The 15,534-nt window shown below is 36.7% G+C and overlaps 3 protein-coding genes across 3 annotated transcripts in view; all 3 read right to left on the bottom strand.

The window, feature by feature from the left end:
- LOC118435705 (ABC transporter G family member 23-like) overlaps window positions 1–11,523 on the bottom strand; it is a 34,540-nt gene extending 23,017 nt beyond the window's left edge. Inside the window, exon 1 of the mRNA XM_035852096.1 lies at window positions 11,224–11,523. Within this exon, the coding sequence (XP_035707989.1) occupies window positions 11,224–11,522 (299 nt within the window). The 5' untranslated portion in view covers window position 11,523. The remainder of the gene's footprint in view (window positions 1–11,223) is intronic.
- Window positions 8,902–10,562, bottom strand: LOC110850319. The gene is made up of 7 exons (XM_035852098.1): window positions 10,399–10,562; window positions 10,197–10,312; window positions 10,058–10,128; window positions 9,706–9,968; window positions 9,554–9,640; window positions 9,387–9,439; window positions 8,902–9,312 (listed from the first exon to the last, which is right to left on the bottom strand). The coding sequence occupies exons 1-7, from the start codon at window positions 10,547–10,549 to the stop codon at window positions 9,238–9,240; spliced, it is 816 nt and encodes a 271-aa protein (XP_035707991.1). The 5' UTR covers window positions 10,550–10,562; the 3' UTR covers window positions 8,902–9,237.
- Window positions 11,524–11,800: 277 nt separating the features above from the next.
- Window positions 11,801–15,075, bottom strand: LOC118435832 (linearmycin resistance ATP-binding protein LnrL-like). The gene is made up of 4 exons (XM_035852287.1): window positions 14,793–15,075; window positions 14,683–14,712; window positions 12,184–12,295; window positions 11,801–12,127 (listed from the first exon to the last, which is right to left on the bottom strand). The coding sequence occupies exons 1-4, from the start codon at window positions 14,882–14,884 to the stop codon at window positions 11,930–11,932; spliced, it is 432 nt and encodes a 143-aa protein (XP_035708180.1). The 5' UTR covers window positions 14,885–15,075; the 3' UTR covers window positions 11,801–11,929.
- Window positions 15,076–15,534: the final 459 nt, after the last annotated feature.

Raw genomic sequence — 15,534 nt, 5'->3', positions numbered from 1 at the left:
ACCCTAGATGTCACCAACTATTACTATACTTCCATCCAAATCAGCGTAAATAATGAGGACGACACAATCATTACCATGTCAAAAACCACAGAGTCATGGTCAAGGCGAGTCGTGGTTATTGTCCCACGGAAGAAGGAGTGATTACATGGACACCACAATCAACCTCAAAGTGCAGATTCAAGCAAGGAGCAACAACAACTTGCATTGTGACAGGGAAACATATTTCATGTCCAGAAGCAAATTTAGCTTTGATCAACCCCCAGCAATCAATTTATGCAACCACATGATGGGATTTAGCGACCAAGGAATCATTTTTACACCTTTTAAGAAACGAGAATTTAACTGAAGATATAGAACAACAAAGCAGAATTGATTTTCCAGAACGAACGAGAAGAGATGCTGTAGAGGATTTTAGACAAAGTTTTAAACCAGCACTTGAAGAAGTGAAATTTAACCCTTCCACTATGATCAATGGTCAATTGCAGTATCTATATGACACAATACAACAAAATTCAAATTATCAAATCCAGACCATCCATAAAGAGACATGCAGAGCACATCAGATCGCCATGGAAATGCTCAGATCAATGGCAGAAACCGGAATGTCATCTATTACGGTCAGAGCTCTGATGGCAGATGGAACTTATCGCAGCGTACTGAGAGGCGATGCTCTATCAGTGTATAAATGTACAGAAATTTATGAATACGTATTTTTACCGCAAGTAAATTGCACCAAGGAGTACCCTGTTAAATATATGTACAAACATCAACAACAACAAGGTTACCTCCAAGGACTCAGTCACGAGATCACCCAGACACCAACGATAACCAATTGCCCCGCTCCAGTCTTCATGTACGATATTGGATACACGGTTATCACATTAAGCAATCACTCCATTCCGGCCCAACATTTGCCATATTTACCCTCACCCTCGGAGCACAACGATCCCCACTACTTACCCGATATTTCCTTCAATCAGCAAGGAATTTACACAATTAAGGAGATGTCACAAGAAAATACATTCCTGGAAATGATGAAGCAAATACAAAAGCAAGCAAGAATAGATAAAATGATCGATGACAAGACAAAGAACTATGAACTTACAGCAGCGCAACTAGAACTAGCATCAGTTCTGGGAAATATAATTTTCAATCCCTATGAAGCTTACTTCCGGAACACAATAAGTATGCTAATAATTCTGCTAATTTTGTACATATTGTATCATTTGATTAAATGGAAGAGATTCCAGCTGGGGATGAAATTTCCTTCCCTCACAAGAATTCCAGTAATTGGGAAATACTTACAGAAGAAAGAACCGTTTTACACGTTACTTCCTCTCAGACCAATTCCCCCGAGTTCCATGACTGATCAAACGACGCTGAATATGGAGGACGCATCAATTAATATTTCAGCACCGCAAATGGAGAATCAATCATTTCCAGCAGAGAAGGAACTGTCCACCCAAAAGCAAGAAAATTCCACCTATGAAACACCAATTTCACAAACCCATCCTACTACGCAAACAATTATTTACCCCACAATGGCACTCCAACTACAAAGATATAGAAACTAACTTAAAGTTAAACTTCTTCTCTAAACGCAAAAACAAAAAACTCTTTAAATCTTTTGCTCCTCTGACTCTCTAATCTTACTGTACAGTCCATCAGCTTGAAATAAGAGTAATAATAAATTTTTTAGCAATATAAATACTTTCATATGTAGATTAAGAGAAACCTGAAAAGAAAATACTTAATAAGAGTTCCTGCGTCAACCTAATGGTCTCACCAATACTCTGCAACATGGAGTTGATCGTTACATTTCCATAAACCAAAATAAAGAGCTCAACCTATGGAAAACGAAATATCAAAAAACCTACTTCAGGATCTTACCAACCATATTGACTTTTTTCCAAAAAGAAATTTTCAAAGACACGAACGAAATTCTGCCTATAACCTCATTATCTAATCCTGAAACTATGTTCTATCCTTTACCTAACCCTTCTCCTCCAACCCAACCGATCCAGAAGTTAACCCATCAACAATTGCGATAAAAGTGAAGAAAAACTGACGATAGGAAAAATCAAGGCAGATAAAGCGAAACAAGAATATGAGGAAACCCAATTTCAAAGAACCAGAGTCCGAGTAATTGAGGAATCGCAATCAGCAGCACGAGCAAAATTTACCCTCACTCTACATCACGCTGATCACACCGGAAAAGCTAAAAAATCACACCAACCCTCAACCCAACAACAGCTCAAGAAATCTGATCCCAAACCCACAAAATCTCAACCCTTATTTCAATGCAACAACCCACCTCCAAAGGCGAAAATACCTCTCCGTAAACCCGAATCCGAAAAAGTAGCGAAAATGGCCAACCTCTTTCATGCTTGCATCCGACAACCCAAAACCATTCAGAAGGAGGATTTGACTAAGATCAATGAACAAATTCAGAATAAACAGCAAGAAATTGTCAAGTTGCAAAACCATATTTCTACTACAAAACTTCCTAAAATTCCTAAAATTCATAAACTCCAGACATTCTCTGCACCTCAACCAACAACTCAAATTCCTATTTCCTTGAATCGACCAATTCCCGTTTTACCAATCTTGCCAACAACTGCTCAAAATTTTATCCCAGCAATGCCACAAATTCCTACATTACCTACTTTCCCTACACTTGAGACTTTCACCCCACCAATCCCACCATCAGCTTCTCCCTGGAACCAAGTGGATCGACTTGAAACCCTCCCATCCACGCCCTCATACTGTAATCTCCTCGATGATGATTTATATATTTCGGATGAAGAAGATGACATCAAAATAGATGAAGAATTGTCCACAATAATCAAAAATCAACTCGATGTGAAGCAAGAACCAAGCGACGGATCTGACTTTGAAGAATCAGAAGGAGAAGAAACTGTAGTTCCAGATTATACTAACCACCTCCAAGATTTTGGTTATGAGTGTTATCAAAACATCTTAAAGCAAAGACTGAATAATAATAATTAAAAGTGTTGTAATTAAAATTATTTGCAATAATTTTAATTCGTGTACCCCCTAGTTATGTTATATTCCATATATATATAAGCAGTGTTAGCATTATTCCATATATATAAGAAGTGTTAGTGTTATTTTATATACATAGGCAGTGTTGTACATATTTACTGTTGGTGTCCAGCACTGAAAGAGTGGGGTCAAGACCCCTATAAAAGGCGAAGGGATTCAAGTAAACGGTGTCAGTATTGACTCAGGGTTCACCGAGTACTTGTAATACTGACCGATAGTAAGGTCCTCGGACTGACTGTCAACAAAACCAGCATCATACGCCATTCACAGAATTCATACCTTACACTCATACAATTACTTTTCAGGTTAGACTACCTAATGTTTAAGTTTTCTGTTTTTTATGTAATTTTAAAAATTTAATAAATAAAATAAAATTTTCATTTTCATTTTCACAAAATCAGAGCCGGAAACAATCTTTTTTTTTGGAATATAGCACTTATCCTCTCCACTAAATGCTTTATTGATTGCACATGCATGCCATGCAGCCCATGTAGAAATAAATTAAAATAGTATAGCAGAAATGTTTGTACAGATTTGTGAAATCATAGTTTGCGAATTGCCTCATGCTCGGCAAAAAATCTTTGAAAATAAGTTTCGATCCTAAATTACGTATACTTGTAGTGAGTACGCTCACTATTCGATCAACAAAATGTAAATTATTCAAATACATACACTAAATATACATGCAAAAGTGCGCACAATTATTGAGGAATCATGACTAATAAGTACATAGCTTGTAAAAATATGTACAGCATGTAAAGTAAAATATTAATTTGCAATTACCCACAACCGCTCGCTCCGAGTAGTCCATAGCTAAAGTTGTCACAAAATCAATGAATTCAATTAACCTCTACAAGAAATTGATACTATTTATTAATTGTTTTATTTTTCTCACATTTCCCCCTGACCGACGTTAACGTTTAAGTTGTTAAGTACGAATTTTGCACCTCCATATTTTTTAAAACCGTTCCGTACTTGGATAGCCATTTCCGACAATTAACTAATATTCAACTGTAAAATTTACACAATCCACATTTACTAATTACTTCTTCCCGATTGATGAAAAATGGTAAAAAATATTTCACGAGTGTTTAATTGGAGAGCGTGATCTTGTCCAAAAACAGGTTGGGAGTGTCACGCTACGAAGAAATCCTTTGTTCAGGGAAACTTAACCAGTTGCATAAGTAAAATATCTAAAATGCTCTTCTCAAAGTTCACGACTGACTCGTGACTCGTGACGACTGCACAATGTCGTCAGAATGATTCTATTAAATAATTGCACGGGTATAACCTCGCCAATCTCCAGGGGAGCAATGACTACTAATTAATTTACTTGGCAGACGAAGGAGGGAGAGATGTTCGCAAGGAAAATATGTATAGGTACAAACATATGCAAGTGTGTAACATTTCATTGTTATGAAATGTCTAAGTTTATCCTCGGATTGTTATTATTGCATTAATGTATTTGTGCTCGATGAACTGGTTCTATTAAATTTTATCAAGTTTATAATTTGTTTCTAACTTAGCGTATCATTTTTATACGTATTTTCTTTTACTTCACTTTAGCTCAGGCTCATTCATGGTTAATATTGTTTTTAAACAATAGATTTATAATTTTACGACGCAGATAAATATAACTAGTCCAGATATTTTATTGCTGGGAATTCTATATGCACATTTGAAAATATCACTTTAGAGAGTTTAGACATATTTTTTATGCAAAAGTTAGTAAATTTTACTGGTATTTACATAGGAGACTCTGGTAGAAATCCAGTATTAAAATAATACCTAGCGATATTCATATGTGACTCTAAGGTACCAGATTTGTATTATTAAGTACTACCGTGTGGTAAGAGCCCGGTATTGAAGTTTTACCATATCGGTACCAAATTCATACGAACCGGTATAATTTTAATATCCAACAGTAATACCAGCAACTTTAATACCGAGAAATCAATACCTGCGTGACTATCTGATTTCTTACAGTGTAAACGCAAGTATTACATATGTACCCATGCATCTATGTATATATGTACTTACCTTATTTATGCGATATTATGTATTGCATAAATGAACCCCGACCCATGAACGAGAAGGGTTGATAAGTGATGGCGTTAACCTCCCCCAACTCTAGATTTGTGATATGCCTCTTTATCTGGTAAATATTTGCATACGTGGAAATTTGATTATTTCGTAATTTAAATTGGAAATTTTCTGTCTAATTATCCACCTAACCAGTATTGTGTTTACCCAAGCAAACATGTATTTGAGTTTTACTGCTTACTTAAAAAATGATTAAAACAGTAAGTACTTATTACAGGAAAAGATTCAGACTCGGGTTTTTATTGTGCGAATTTTCAACAACCATAAAATAATAACGTCTTCAGATAAATGAGAAGTTGGGAAATTATATTCCCCTTACAGAATCATGCAAATTAATTTAAATTCCACTTAATTTTTGAAAGATTTACAGGATATTTACATACCTTTAACTAACTGACTTTCTGCAGTTTGTTAGGATGAAGTTAAATGTTTTAAAAATGTAATAAAGATCAGTTTCCAATTGTGGAAACCAAATATATTTTAAAACCCTTATACAAATTTCAATGGATTTTGTGTGGAATATGTATGTATATTCACATCAGAAAATCATGGTTTATCCATTCTCTTAATCCAACTAATCTAAATAAATGCATAGGTACATACAAATATAAAATCGTCCATCAGAATTTATATAACTTACAATGCGATGGTGTTAGGTGGTTATCGCCGATATCCATCGAACTAATTTTAATTTTTTCACGCTCAAAAATTAGTAGACCCGTATTTTTTCGTTTTCCTGAATTGGCATGTTTACGCCACTTGTGGAATTTTCAAAAAAAATTCAGCCAAAATCAGAATTTTTAAAAATGTTGTAACTTTTCGAATTTTAACCCGATTTCAAAAAATAAACCCAATTTTTGTTCAGAAATACATCCATGATAATAAAAATTCATTTAAAAATTTTTAAAATTTGATATTTTCATGCTATTTCTGAATTTTTAGAAACCCAAAAAACGATATTTTTTTAAATTAAAAGTTTAAAAAAAATATTATCAGGGATGTGATTCTGAACAAAAATTGGGTTTATTTTTTGAAATCCGGTTAAAATTCGAAAAGTTACAACATTTTTAAAAATCCTGATTTTGGCTGAATTTTTTTTGAAAATCCCTCCAAGGGCGTAAACATGCCAATTCAGGAAAACGAAAAAATACGGGTCCACTTATTTTTGAGCGTGAACAATTTAAAATTAGTCCGGTGGATATCGGCGATAACCACCTCACACCTCCTCGTTGTTAGGATTATCGGTAATGTGAGCATTTACAATTTGTGAGCATGAGCAAAAACCTGGTAATGCTTAAAATTCTTGGGACTAGTAAACGAATCTGTAAATGTCCAATGCAGTAAGTTAACAGACCTAAAATACTTAAATATACATATAAATATTTAATTTTAGTCTATCACGATAAACATATGCCCCAAAACGTTGAATTACAAAATTCTTATAAATTTTATGGAATACTCATTTGGAGAAAGCGATTGGATTGCTCACAAAATTCGAACATTCGTATTATCAAGGAAAAGTTCACCCTTAATTTAAAGGTTAGAAGAAGTCACAATCTCCCAATTTAGCTATTAATAGCATTAACTTATAAAACTACATATCTTGCTTCAAAGCAACGACGCACATTGTGCGTGGTATATGTCTCTTATGCCATGGTCACAGACTGGTGAAAATTTTCACGGTTACTCGCCCATACTCGTTACTCATATGTAAACCATTCCTTTCATGAAATGGCACAAGTCGTTTACCAAATTGTCGACTCGTACTACAAAACGTTCGAAAAATTCCCAAAACTTCCATTAATTTGGAGCCGACAGACCCACCGTGTCATTGTCGTTCTTAATTTTAAAGACCTCATAGGTTGGGGAATCGAATGCGTTTTTATCCTGGGATTATGTGTATCAATCCCAAAATTGGTCCAATTTATCTACATCGTGCGAAAATATTTGCAACTTGGCCACTATCCTTATCAGGATGAATTTTCTAGCCCAATTCAACTCTTGTCCGTCGCAGTGTCCTCCATCGGAGGTGGTGGAGCCATCGTAGCTTCATCTTTTGGCCTCCTGTTTAAAAGAGAAATCGTGCAAACTGTAAATTCGATATATGACATGGAGCAGGTTTTAGTAACTCGTGGAAACATTTTACACAACAGGGCAGAAAACTATCGGGATAAGTTGACCCCAAAAGAAGCACTGTTTGCTCAGATATTAGGATATGTTCCACTATTTGCGCTCTACGTGGCGCCAGCGCTTGGGATTTTTGCAGTTGCCAAAGGTCTGGATCCACTCACTTTTGTGATGGATGGATATTTCCGACCGGACTGGGAAAGGTATCAACTCGCCTGGTTTTTAGGGTTTAAGGCTTTTTCCTTGATCATGGTGACGGCCGCGGTGATCTCTGCGAGTAAGATATGGCTCGCGGTGGCGTGCATATTCACCTGTCCGGCGTGGTTCTTGCCGTATAATATTCGAATGTTGGGGAAGGATTATGACGCCATTGGGAGTGAGGGGATAGTTTGGATCCGGAATGTTAGGTGAGTATATATGTAATGCGTGGGGACGCAAACCATGTTCAACCCAGATTATTTTTTACCTTTAGTTTGAAAGATGATCAATGTAATAAGTATGTATTTAGAAACAACAGTAGTGCGGCACAAAATTCGGATGGGAGCAAGTTCGCGAGTTTTCGACTTTTCGACCAGATTCTGTGCTTTGCAACGGCAGTTTTGACGTCTACTGCGTTGATCCCTCGGGAAAACCGAATTTTTTCTCGAACTTGCGGTTCCCCTAATTCTCTTAATTTCGAGCATCTTCTCAAGTTCCATAGTAAATGTTGTTTCTAAAGAGTTGAGCTTTCAAACTGAGGTGGCCAAAAAATATGTACATAGGACCATAAGTTGGGATGAAATGAGATAAAACAAAATCGATGACTGGGTTGAAATGAGATCAAATAAAATCGATGGTTGGGGTGAAGTGAGACGAAGCAAAATCGGTAATTGGAGTGAAACTAAATGTTTGGGCACATTAAATGTTTAGATATATGTAACTGAATTCGCGCATAAATTGTCCTCAAATACTCGCTGAAGCTACATCCTAATGTGCGCGTTTGATGCGGGCTATTAGTCTACTGTACCGCAAATTGAACAACATTAAAAACTACATACGTACACGGAAAATGACTGATTGACGAAAAAACCAATATTATAAAAGTAGGAAATTTAATTAACTCTAATATTTATTTGTCACTTTTTTCGTAGGATTTACATAATTATGTATAACACGATTGTCATCGGATTCGCCCGACTCGGTCCTTACCTCGCCGTCATTGCATTGTTCATGCTCGTCGCGTGTGGATTCGCAATAACTGTCTGCAACGTCGTCACCGTGCGGATGAGGAGTTATCTACCGATAACTTTGTATCCACTATTTCCACTTTTAGTCGTTATACTAACTATCGTGCTAAACACAGTGTTAAGATTTGCAGCTGAATGTACAGAAATTAGTGCTAACTTGATCAGGTTTTGGATGTGTGATGCTGACCAAAGAGTGGGAGCGGTGGCGGGGAAAATACATCGGAAACGGTTAAAAGCTATGCAACCCATCAAATTATATGTCGGATTAGGGAGACAAACGCGGATGGATATAAGCAAAGAATTTGTGTGTTTATACAACCAAACGATAATCGATTACACTGTAAAAGCTTTATTACAGTTTAAGTTTTAAGGTGAAAATAAACAAAGTAGAATTTTCAAATCTCCATAATTTCGGATGGATTTCGGATGTGGAAGACAATACTTATTTCACTTGTTTTAATTAATTCCGGTAGTTTAAACATAATTTTGTCAGAAATAAGCTTTCAGGCCAATTTAGCTTGCCAAATCGTCTTAATTCATTCCTGCATAAAATGTGTACATGTTAATCCACCTACTTATTTATATTTCCGTCGCTCTGCAAGCACAATTACAACCAACGAAATTGTTATCCAGCCAAGAACGGGTAGGAAGCCCATGGCCACGACAGGATTCGTAATCCCCCATCCTCTCGTACAAATTGATCTCAGCGCCTTAATCATTTGAGTGATAGGTACGAACACAAAGAGTTGACGTACAATCCACTGCGCCATTTCGGGTGGCCACATGGCTCCTGTGTTTCAGGTACAATAATCATTATTTATATACGCTGTCACATAATGCCAACCTTTGGTAATGATTTCTTACTAGTCGTCGCTTTTCAAATGATTGTTCAGGCAGGGGAATTAAATAAGTTGATTCTGCGGACAATTATTGTTTTGCGGTTAAAAAATCATCACCAACTTCAAAGAATCTCTGTCTATAGGTCGCGCTTCCTATGCACATTGTACGAAAATGGATAAGGTCATAATTACCTGCCGCAAGTAACTGACCCTGAAGAACCAGAATTAGCATGAAAATAACGTCAAGTATCTTGTCACACAATGCCCCAATCATAACACCTGAAAATCATACCTTGAAACATACATAATCCACTCTTAAATTTAAATAACTTCAAGTTACGTACCCAACATCAACCCGGTAATGGCACAAGAGTAAATCAGACTCACTCCAAGTACCCACGAACCTTTGATCTCGACACCATAAAAATTGTACATGACCCCCAGAAATATCCCAATTTGTATCAAAATCGTGCAACTTTGAGTCAAAATAGCGGAAATAATTCGGTGCCAGAGGTGCACTCCGGAAATAAATTCTCTCCCCTCGAAGCCAGCGACTCGGTCTTCCATCGAAATCACGACGAGTGCCATTAGCAAAATGAACATGTGTCTGTCAACAGCGAGACAACAATAAATTAGATTGGAATATTCCCAAAAAACTTGCAAAACTTGTGAAATTTACCTACAGAATTTACTTACAGAAGTATTACACCAGGTTTGATATAGGAGATGACGTCAAACAGTTCGATACTTCCATAAATTGCGGTAAACTGAATTAAATTAAGTATATTTTATTACTCTAAAGTAGAATGATTATCGCCGGTTTGGTATCGCTAACCTTCAGCCCTGGTTGAGCAATGCTCACGTTGAAAGAACAAGCCGCAACAATACTTTCGACGAAAGTGAGATATTTGTCGATTATGATTTTCCTTGCCCAAAAAGACAATATTTTGTCTGAGAACATAAATACATAACATGTAAATTCATTTATATTTGTGCAATTAAGCAATTGTTTTTGTCGTAAAATCAAAGAGGTTTACTTGACTCGTCCATCCGAACTGAAATCGTGGATCCATCAATCGCCTCATTATCGGCAAAATTGCGCTGTAACACTCTATTTTGCATGTGCATGGTAAAGTTCCCGGGAAACTCCAGCATCCCAAGAATTCTCCCCCTTTCCACTAAACTCATGCCATCTTGGTGTGAGTTTACATGGATCTATAAATTTCGTACATTAGTTAAAATTCAATACTCGACAAGCAATGTTTTTTTACCCAGGAAAACTTATTAGTGTCAAAGTTCTGCAGAAAGTCGCAAATGCCCACGTTCTCGAAACATTTTGTCTCGTTATTGTAGTTACAAGTTGGATCATCTATGTTGAAACTGGGATCATTGTGGATTATCCCAAATTTTACTCCGTGTGGTTCCGTTCCCGCGATAATTTCAAACGTTAGCGCAACCAAGATTGGAATAACCAGCTCTCCAAATAATAACCTGATGTGTGTAAAAACAATTAGTCAATTCACGTAATCATTGGTAACTTGTAAAATCCGTAAGTTTTATAAAATAATTCTATAAACTTGTACAAAATAAAAAGACGCCCTGATCTGACTCAGGTCAGGGGCGTTTTTCAGGGGGTTTTTTTGCAAAACGTTTTGCAAACTTACTCAGATGATCTGAGCATGCAAAAATTTGCATGCAAATGCTAAATTCAAAAGTTAACTTTCCTTAGAAACAACAAAAATGAGTAATTTTACATGCAGCATTTACAGATTTTGCAATGTTACTAAGCCCCGCATCAATTGCCCCAATAAGTTAACTTACAGATATTAATAATTACAAGTATTTGACAAATATTTATTAACCTCCAATCTCGACGATGCCGAGTCCACCATTTGACGCTAAGAGCGTGAATAATTTTAGCGTTGTTTGGTTTAGCACGTGGTGAGCACATGGCGTTGAGATCATTAAATCTCGATGCTTTACGATTCAATCTAGCACTCAAGATCGATTTGGTGACATTTTGAGATTCAATTTTTCCATCTAATAAATTGCTCTCGTCTTGTCTACACAAGTTCAAAACCGCATCTAGCATGGTTGCAACTTTGTATTTGCTTAATAATGATTTAGGGTTATCTTCTTCCAGTAATCGACCTCCTCGCATTAAACCGACCTGTAATTTACATTACAAATTTATGTCAAGTTGACGTTAATTTTCATACGCATTTCTAACCGTATCGCAGTGTCGAGTTTCTTCTACATAATGTGTCGAGACAATTATGGTGACCTCATAATTTTTTGAAATATCAGATAAATATCCCCAAATCCTGTAAGATAATGAACCTATAGATACTTATCTAGTGCTTATCTAATAAGCTAATCATTGTATGCACCTCTGTCTTAACAAAGGATCCAATCCAACGCAAGGCTCATCGAGGACAAGAATTCGTGGATTATGAATCATCGCAATGGCCAGTGACACCCGCTTTTTCTGTCCACCGCTGCATCATTTGTCATACATATTTATTTACATATTTATGTATCAGTCAATAAATTACGTTTATACACACGTCATGAATACACTTTTCTTAACAGTTTTGGAAATTTTCCCCACCTCAGAGTATGCACTAAATTATTTGTTTTACGCAGATCAAGGAAACTTGTTAGAAAATCGACTCGTTTCTTGATTACAGATTCATCCATGCCATAAATAATTCCAAAATACCGCAGCGATTCTACGATTGTCAACAAGTTCAGAAGCGCCGTTTCCTGTGGGAATTATTTAAGTAAATAATAAGCTCGTAAAGATTCTCAGATTATAAAACCTGTGGCATGTATCCCAGAATTTGAGCAAGGTTGTTTCCACGAGGAAAAATGGTAATTTCCCCCATGTCCAGTTCACGAAGCCCGACTATGCAGGACAGCAAGGTGGTCTTCCTACACATTTATTGCTATGTAAATACCAATTGACGTTGCAATAATTAAGGATTAAATAAATTGGGAATTAATTAAATACGTGAGCTACATACCTAGTCTGCCACGAATTCTTTTGACAAACATTTTTTAGTATATAAAAATAACGGGTAATAATTTTTATTTAAAATTTTCCACATGGATGCATAATATACCTGTATATATTATAAAAATACAAAGTTTCAAAATTTCCTCTTCTGGAGTGTAGAAACTTATAAAATCTGATAGGCGGCCGGTCGCTTGGAGCACGCATGGTTTCCCTTGCAGATTTATCGTCAGCTCTGCGTAAATTTAGGAAGGAAAGTGGCAGAATTTGCACATGGCAAAATTCATACATACCCCTGGGAGTAGGACAATGTCGAAGATCTCATCCCCCTAGCTCTGTGATGGCTTGGATTAGAACAAGTGGGCAGGAGAACGCGAGACGCTGTTTTGTTCCAGAAAGGGTTACAGTGAAGAGTTATACGGACAAAGCTTCCAAACCCACTGAAAAACCTTTGACGTCCGACCTATTCAAAAATGGAACTTGGATTTCAAAACAGGTCACTGCTGAGTAATAAGGTGCAAAAGTTGTCAAAAATTAGCTATGAGCTCATTTCATCGATTTAATTTGGTCAGAAGAATTTTATCGGCAATGACAGACCTTAATCATCTGAATTACGACTTATGGCTTAAAACTGAGACCAAAGCCTGGACTAAAACTTCCACTGGTGCAGAAGTTCTCAAAAAAATTTAACTCAAGGCGTGTGACAAATTTCCATTGGAAACCGTGCGTGCTCCAAGCGATCGGCCGCCCGTCAGATTTTTTAAGTTTATGTACTCCAGAAGATAAAATTTTGAAACCCTGTATTTTTATAATATATACAGGTATATTATGCATCCATGTGGAAAATTGTAAATAAAAATTATTACCCCGTTATTTTTATATACTACAAAACGTTTGTCAAAAGAATTCGTGGCAAACTAGGTATATAGTATGACAATGCAGAGGCAATTTTGCAAAATGTTATCATGGATTCGGGCACATACATAGTTTGCCTAATCTGACAAACATAACCATAAATACATGCACTCACCTGGGTGGGTATACACTCCTCATTTGTAGGATTAGAAAAAATTAATTTCGTAACTTTGTAAACATTCCCTAGTTCCCGCGACGAACCCAGCTGGCTTTTTTTATTTGGAGTGAGCCAGAAAGGGTTCGTGGAAAGTCCATAAGGAAAAACGCCACGATAGAGGTACGATTTCTGACCCCCTATTGGTAGTATTAACGCAGCGCGTGTGGCTGCTGCACGCCCAAGCAGTGTGTGCTTCGCCCCACGATGGTGGTGCACCACCGCTCATATCCACAAAAAATTACGTTGGAAGCACCTAGGTGGCGTCGGCACCGCCATTTAGAGCATCAAATTTGGGGAGACGCGACTCCGAAATTGGCGAAATTGGAGAGAATATGTCCAAATAGGGGTGCGGACGCCACCTATGTGCTGCAAACGTAATTTTTTGATGCCAGGATATATGGACATGAGCGGTGGTGACGGTGAGAGTTGCAGCCACCACGTTTGGCAGAAAATGCACGAAATCGTGTGTGCTCCCAAAATCTCACTTTTTTTTCTGTTTTGCGGTGGCTGTTTTTCAAATACACTTTCTAGGAACTCTAACTGTGTTCAGTTAGAGTCCTCGCAGGAACTAAACATTCCCTGGGTAATTTCGATTTGCAAAGTCACACGTAAGCCCAATCTTACAATTAGCTCGAAGAGAAAAAATAAGAAACTACAAGAATATTTTTTACGAATCGAGTGTTGGCGTAAATCATGAGTAGTTAAAGTTTTTACTACTTCTTTGTATTTTAATTACATACATTTCGAAATTCGACGAGTGCATGCCCATTTATTGGCATTCACGCTTGTATAATATACACGCATAGCATACACATGTTAACTTTCCACTATCGCGCATATATTTTTGTATTTCGAAAATTGAGCATACCACAACATAACTTAGAAAGTTGGGAAATTTGTTAGATTTCGCAAAATTTCTCTAGCAATTGGGCATGTTTTTATCTCGCAAGATTATTTCACAAACTCATCCTCTCTATTAAACGCTGTAGAAATTGAAAATAATAGAATTTTTTTTTGCTTCATAAGTTTCGCTAAGTGAGTTGCGATGCCACATATTTGCCAAGATTTTGACCTGAGAACGCCCACAATTCGATTAACAAATGATGATAATTTAAATCAGTTTCAATATCGAAATATGCATGTAAAGTGTACACAACTGTTGAGAAATCCTGTCCTTTCCTGTCATTTTTCAAAAAATACAATGGATACCAAAGTAAAATAATTATCGATTACCCGCAACCGCTCGCTCCGAGTAATCCAAAGCTAGAATCGTTTCAAAATTAATAGATTTCATTAATCTGGATACAATTGTTACTATTTATTAATTTATTTATATTTCTCACATTTCCCCCCGACCGATGTTAACGTTTAAGTTGTTAAGTACGAATTCCCCACGCCCATATTTTTTAAAACCGTTCCGTACTTGAACAGCCATTCCGACAATTAACAAAAATTCAACTGAAAAATTTACTTTAATTTCTTCTTCCCGATTGACGGGAACTAGTAAAAATATTTCACGAGTGTTTAATTGGACAGCGTAATCTTGAGGAAAAACTGGAGTGTCACGCTGCGAAGAAATCCTTTGTTCAGGAAAACTTGACCAGTTTACGTAACATCTAAAATGCACTTCTCAAAGTTCACGACTGTCTCGTGCCTCGTGACGACTTCGCAATGTCGTCAGATTCTACTATGTAAATATGTAATTGCACGGGCAGAACCTCACCAATCTGCATGGGAGCAATGTCTACTAAATAATTTATTTACCTGGCTGACGAAGGAGGGAGAAATGTATCCAAGATTAAGTATTGTTCAGATTCCTAATATGTAGGAATATGAATGCAATTGGAGTTGTAATGTGTAGTTTGCATTTTGTGTTCAGTTTGCATTTAAGATGCAGATTGAACGCAATTTACATTGGTTTTGCAGTAGAAGCAAACCGAAGCATGCAAATCAATGTTTTGCAACACAGAACACTGGCAGTGATGTCAAGCAGAGTGCAAACTCATCTTATGCAGACTGAGTTGTCCAGCTTTGTAGTTTGCTAAACAGGTAGAAATGGTAGTATGTAATGTATGCATGCATTTG

Source organism: Folsomia candida, unplaced genomic scaffold, assembly GCF_002217175.1.
Source record: "Folsomia candida strain VU population unplaced genomic scaffold, ASM221717v1 Fcan01_Sc005, whole genome shotgun sequence".
Classification (NCBI taxonomy): Eukaryota; Metazoa; Arthropoda; class Collembola; order Entomobryomorpha; family Isotomidae; genus Folsomia; species Folsomia candida.
The sequence above is the reverse complement of the archived record's forward strand: the minus strand, read 5'-3'. Positions and strand labels throughout refer to the sequence as shown.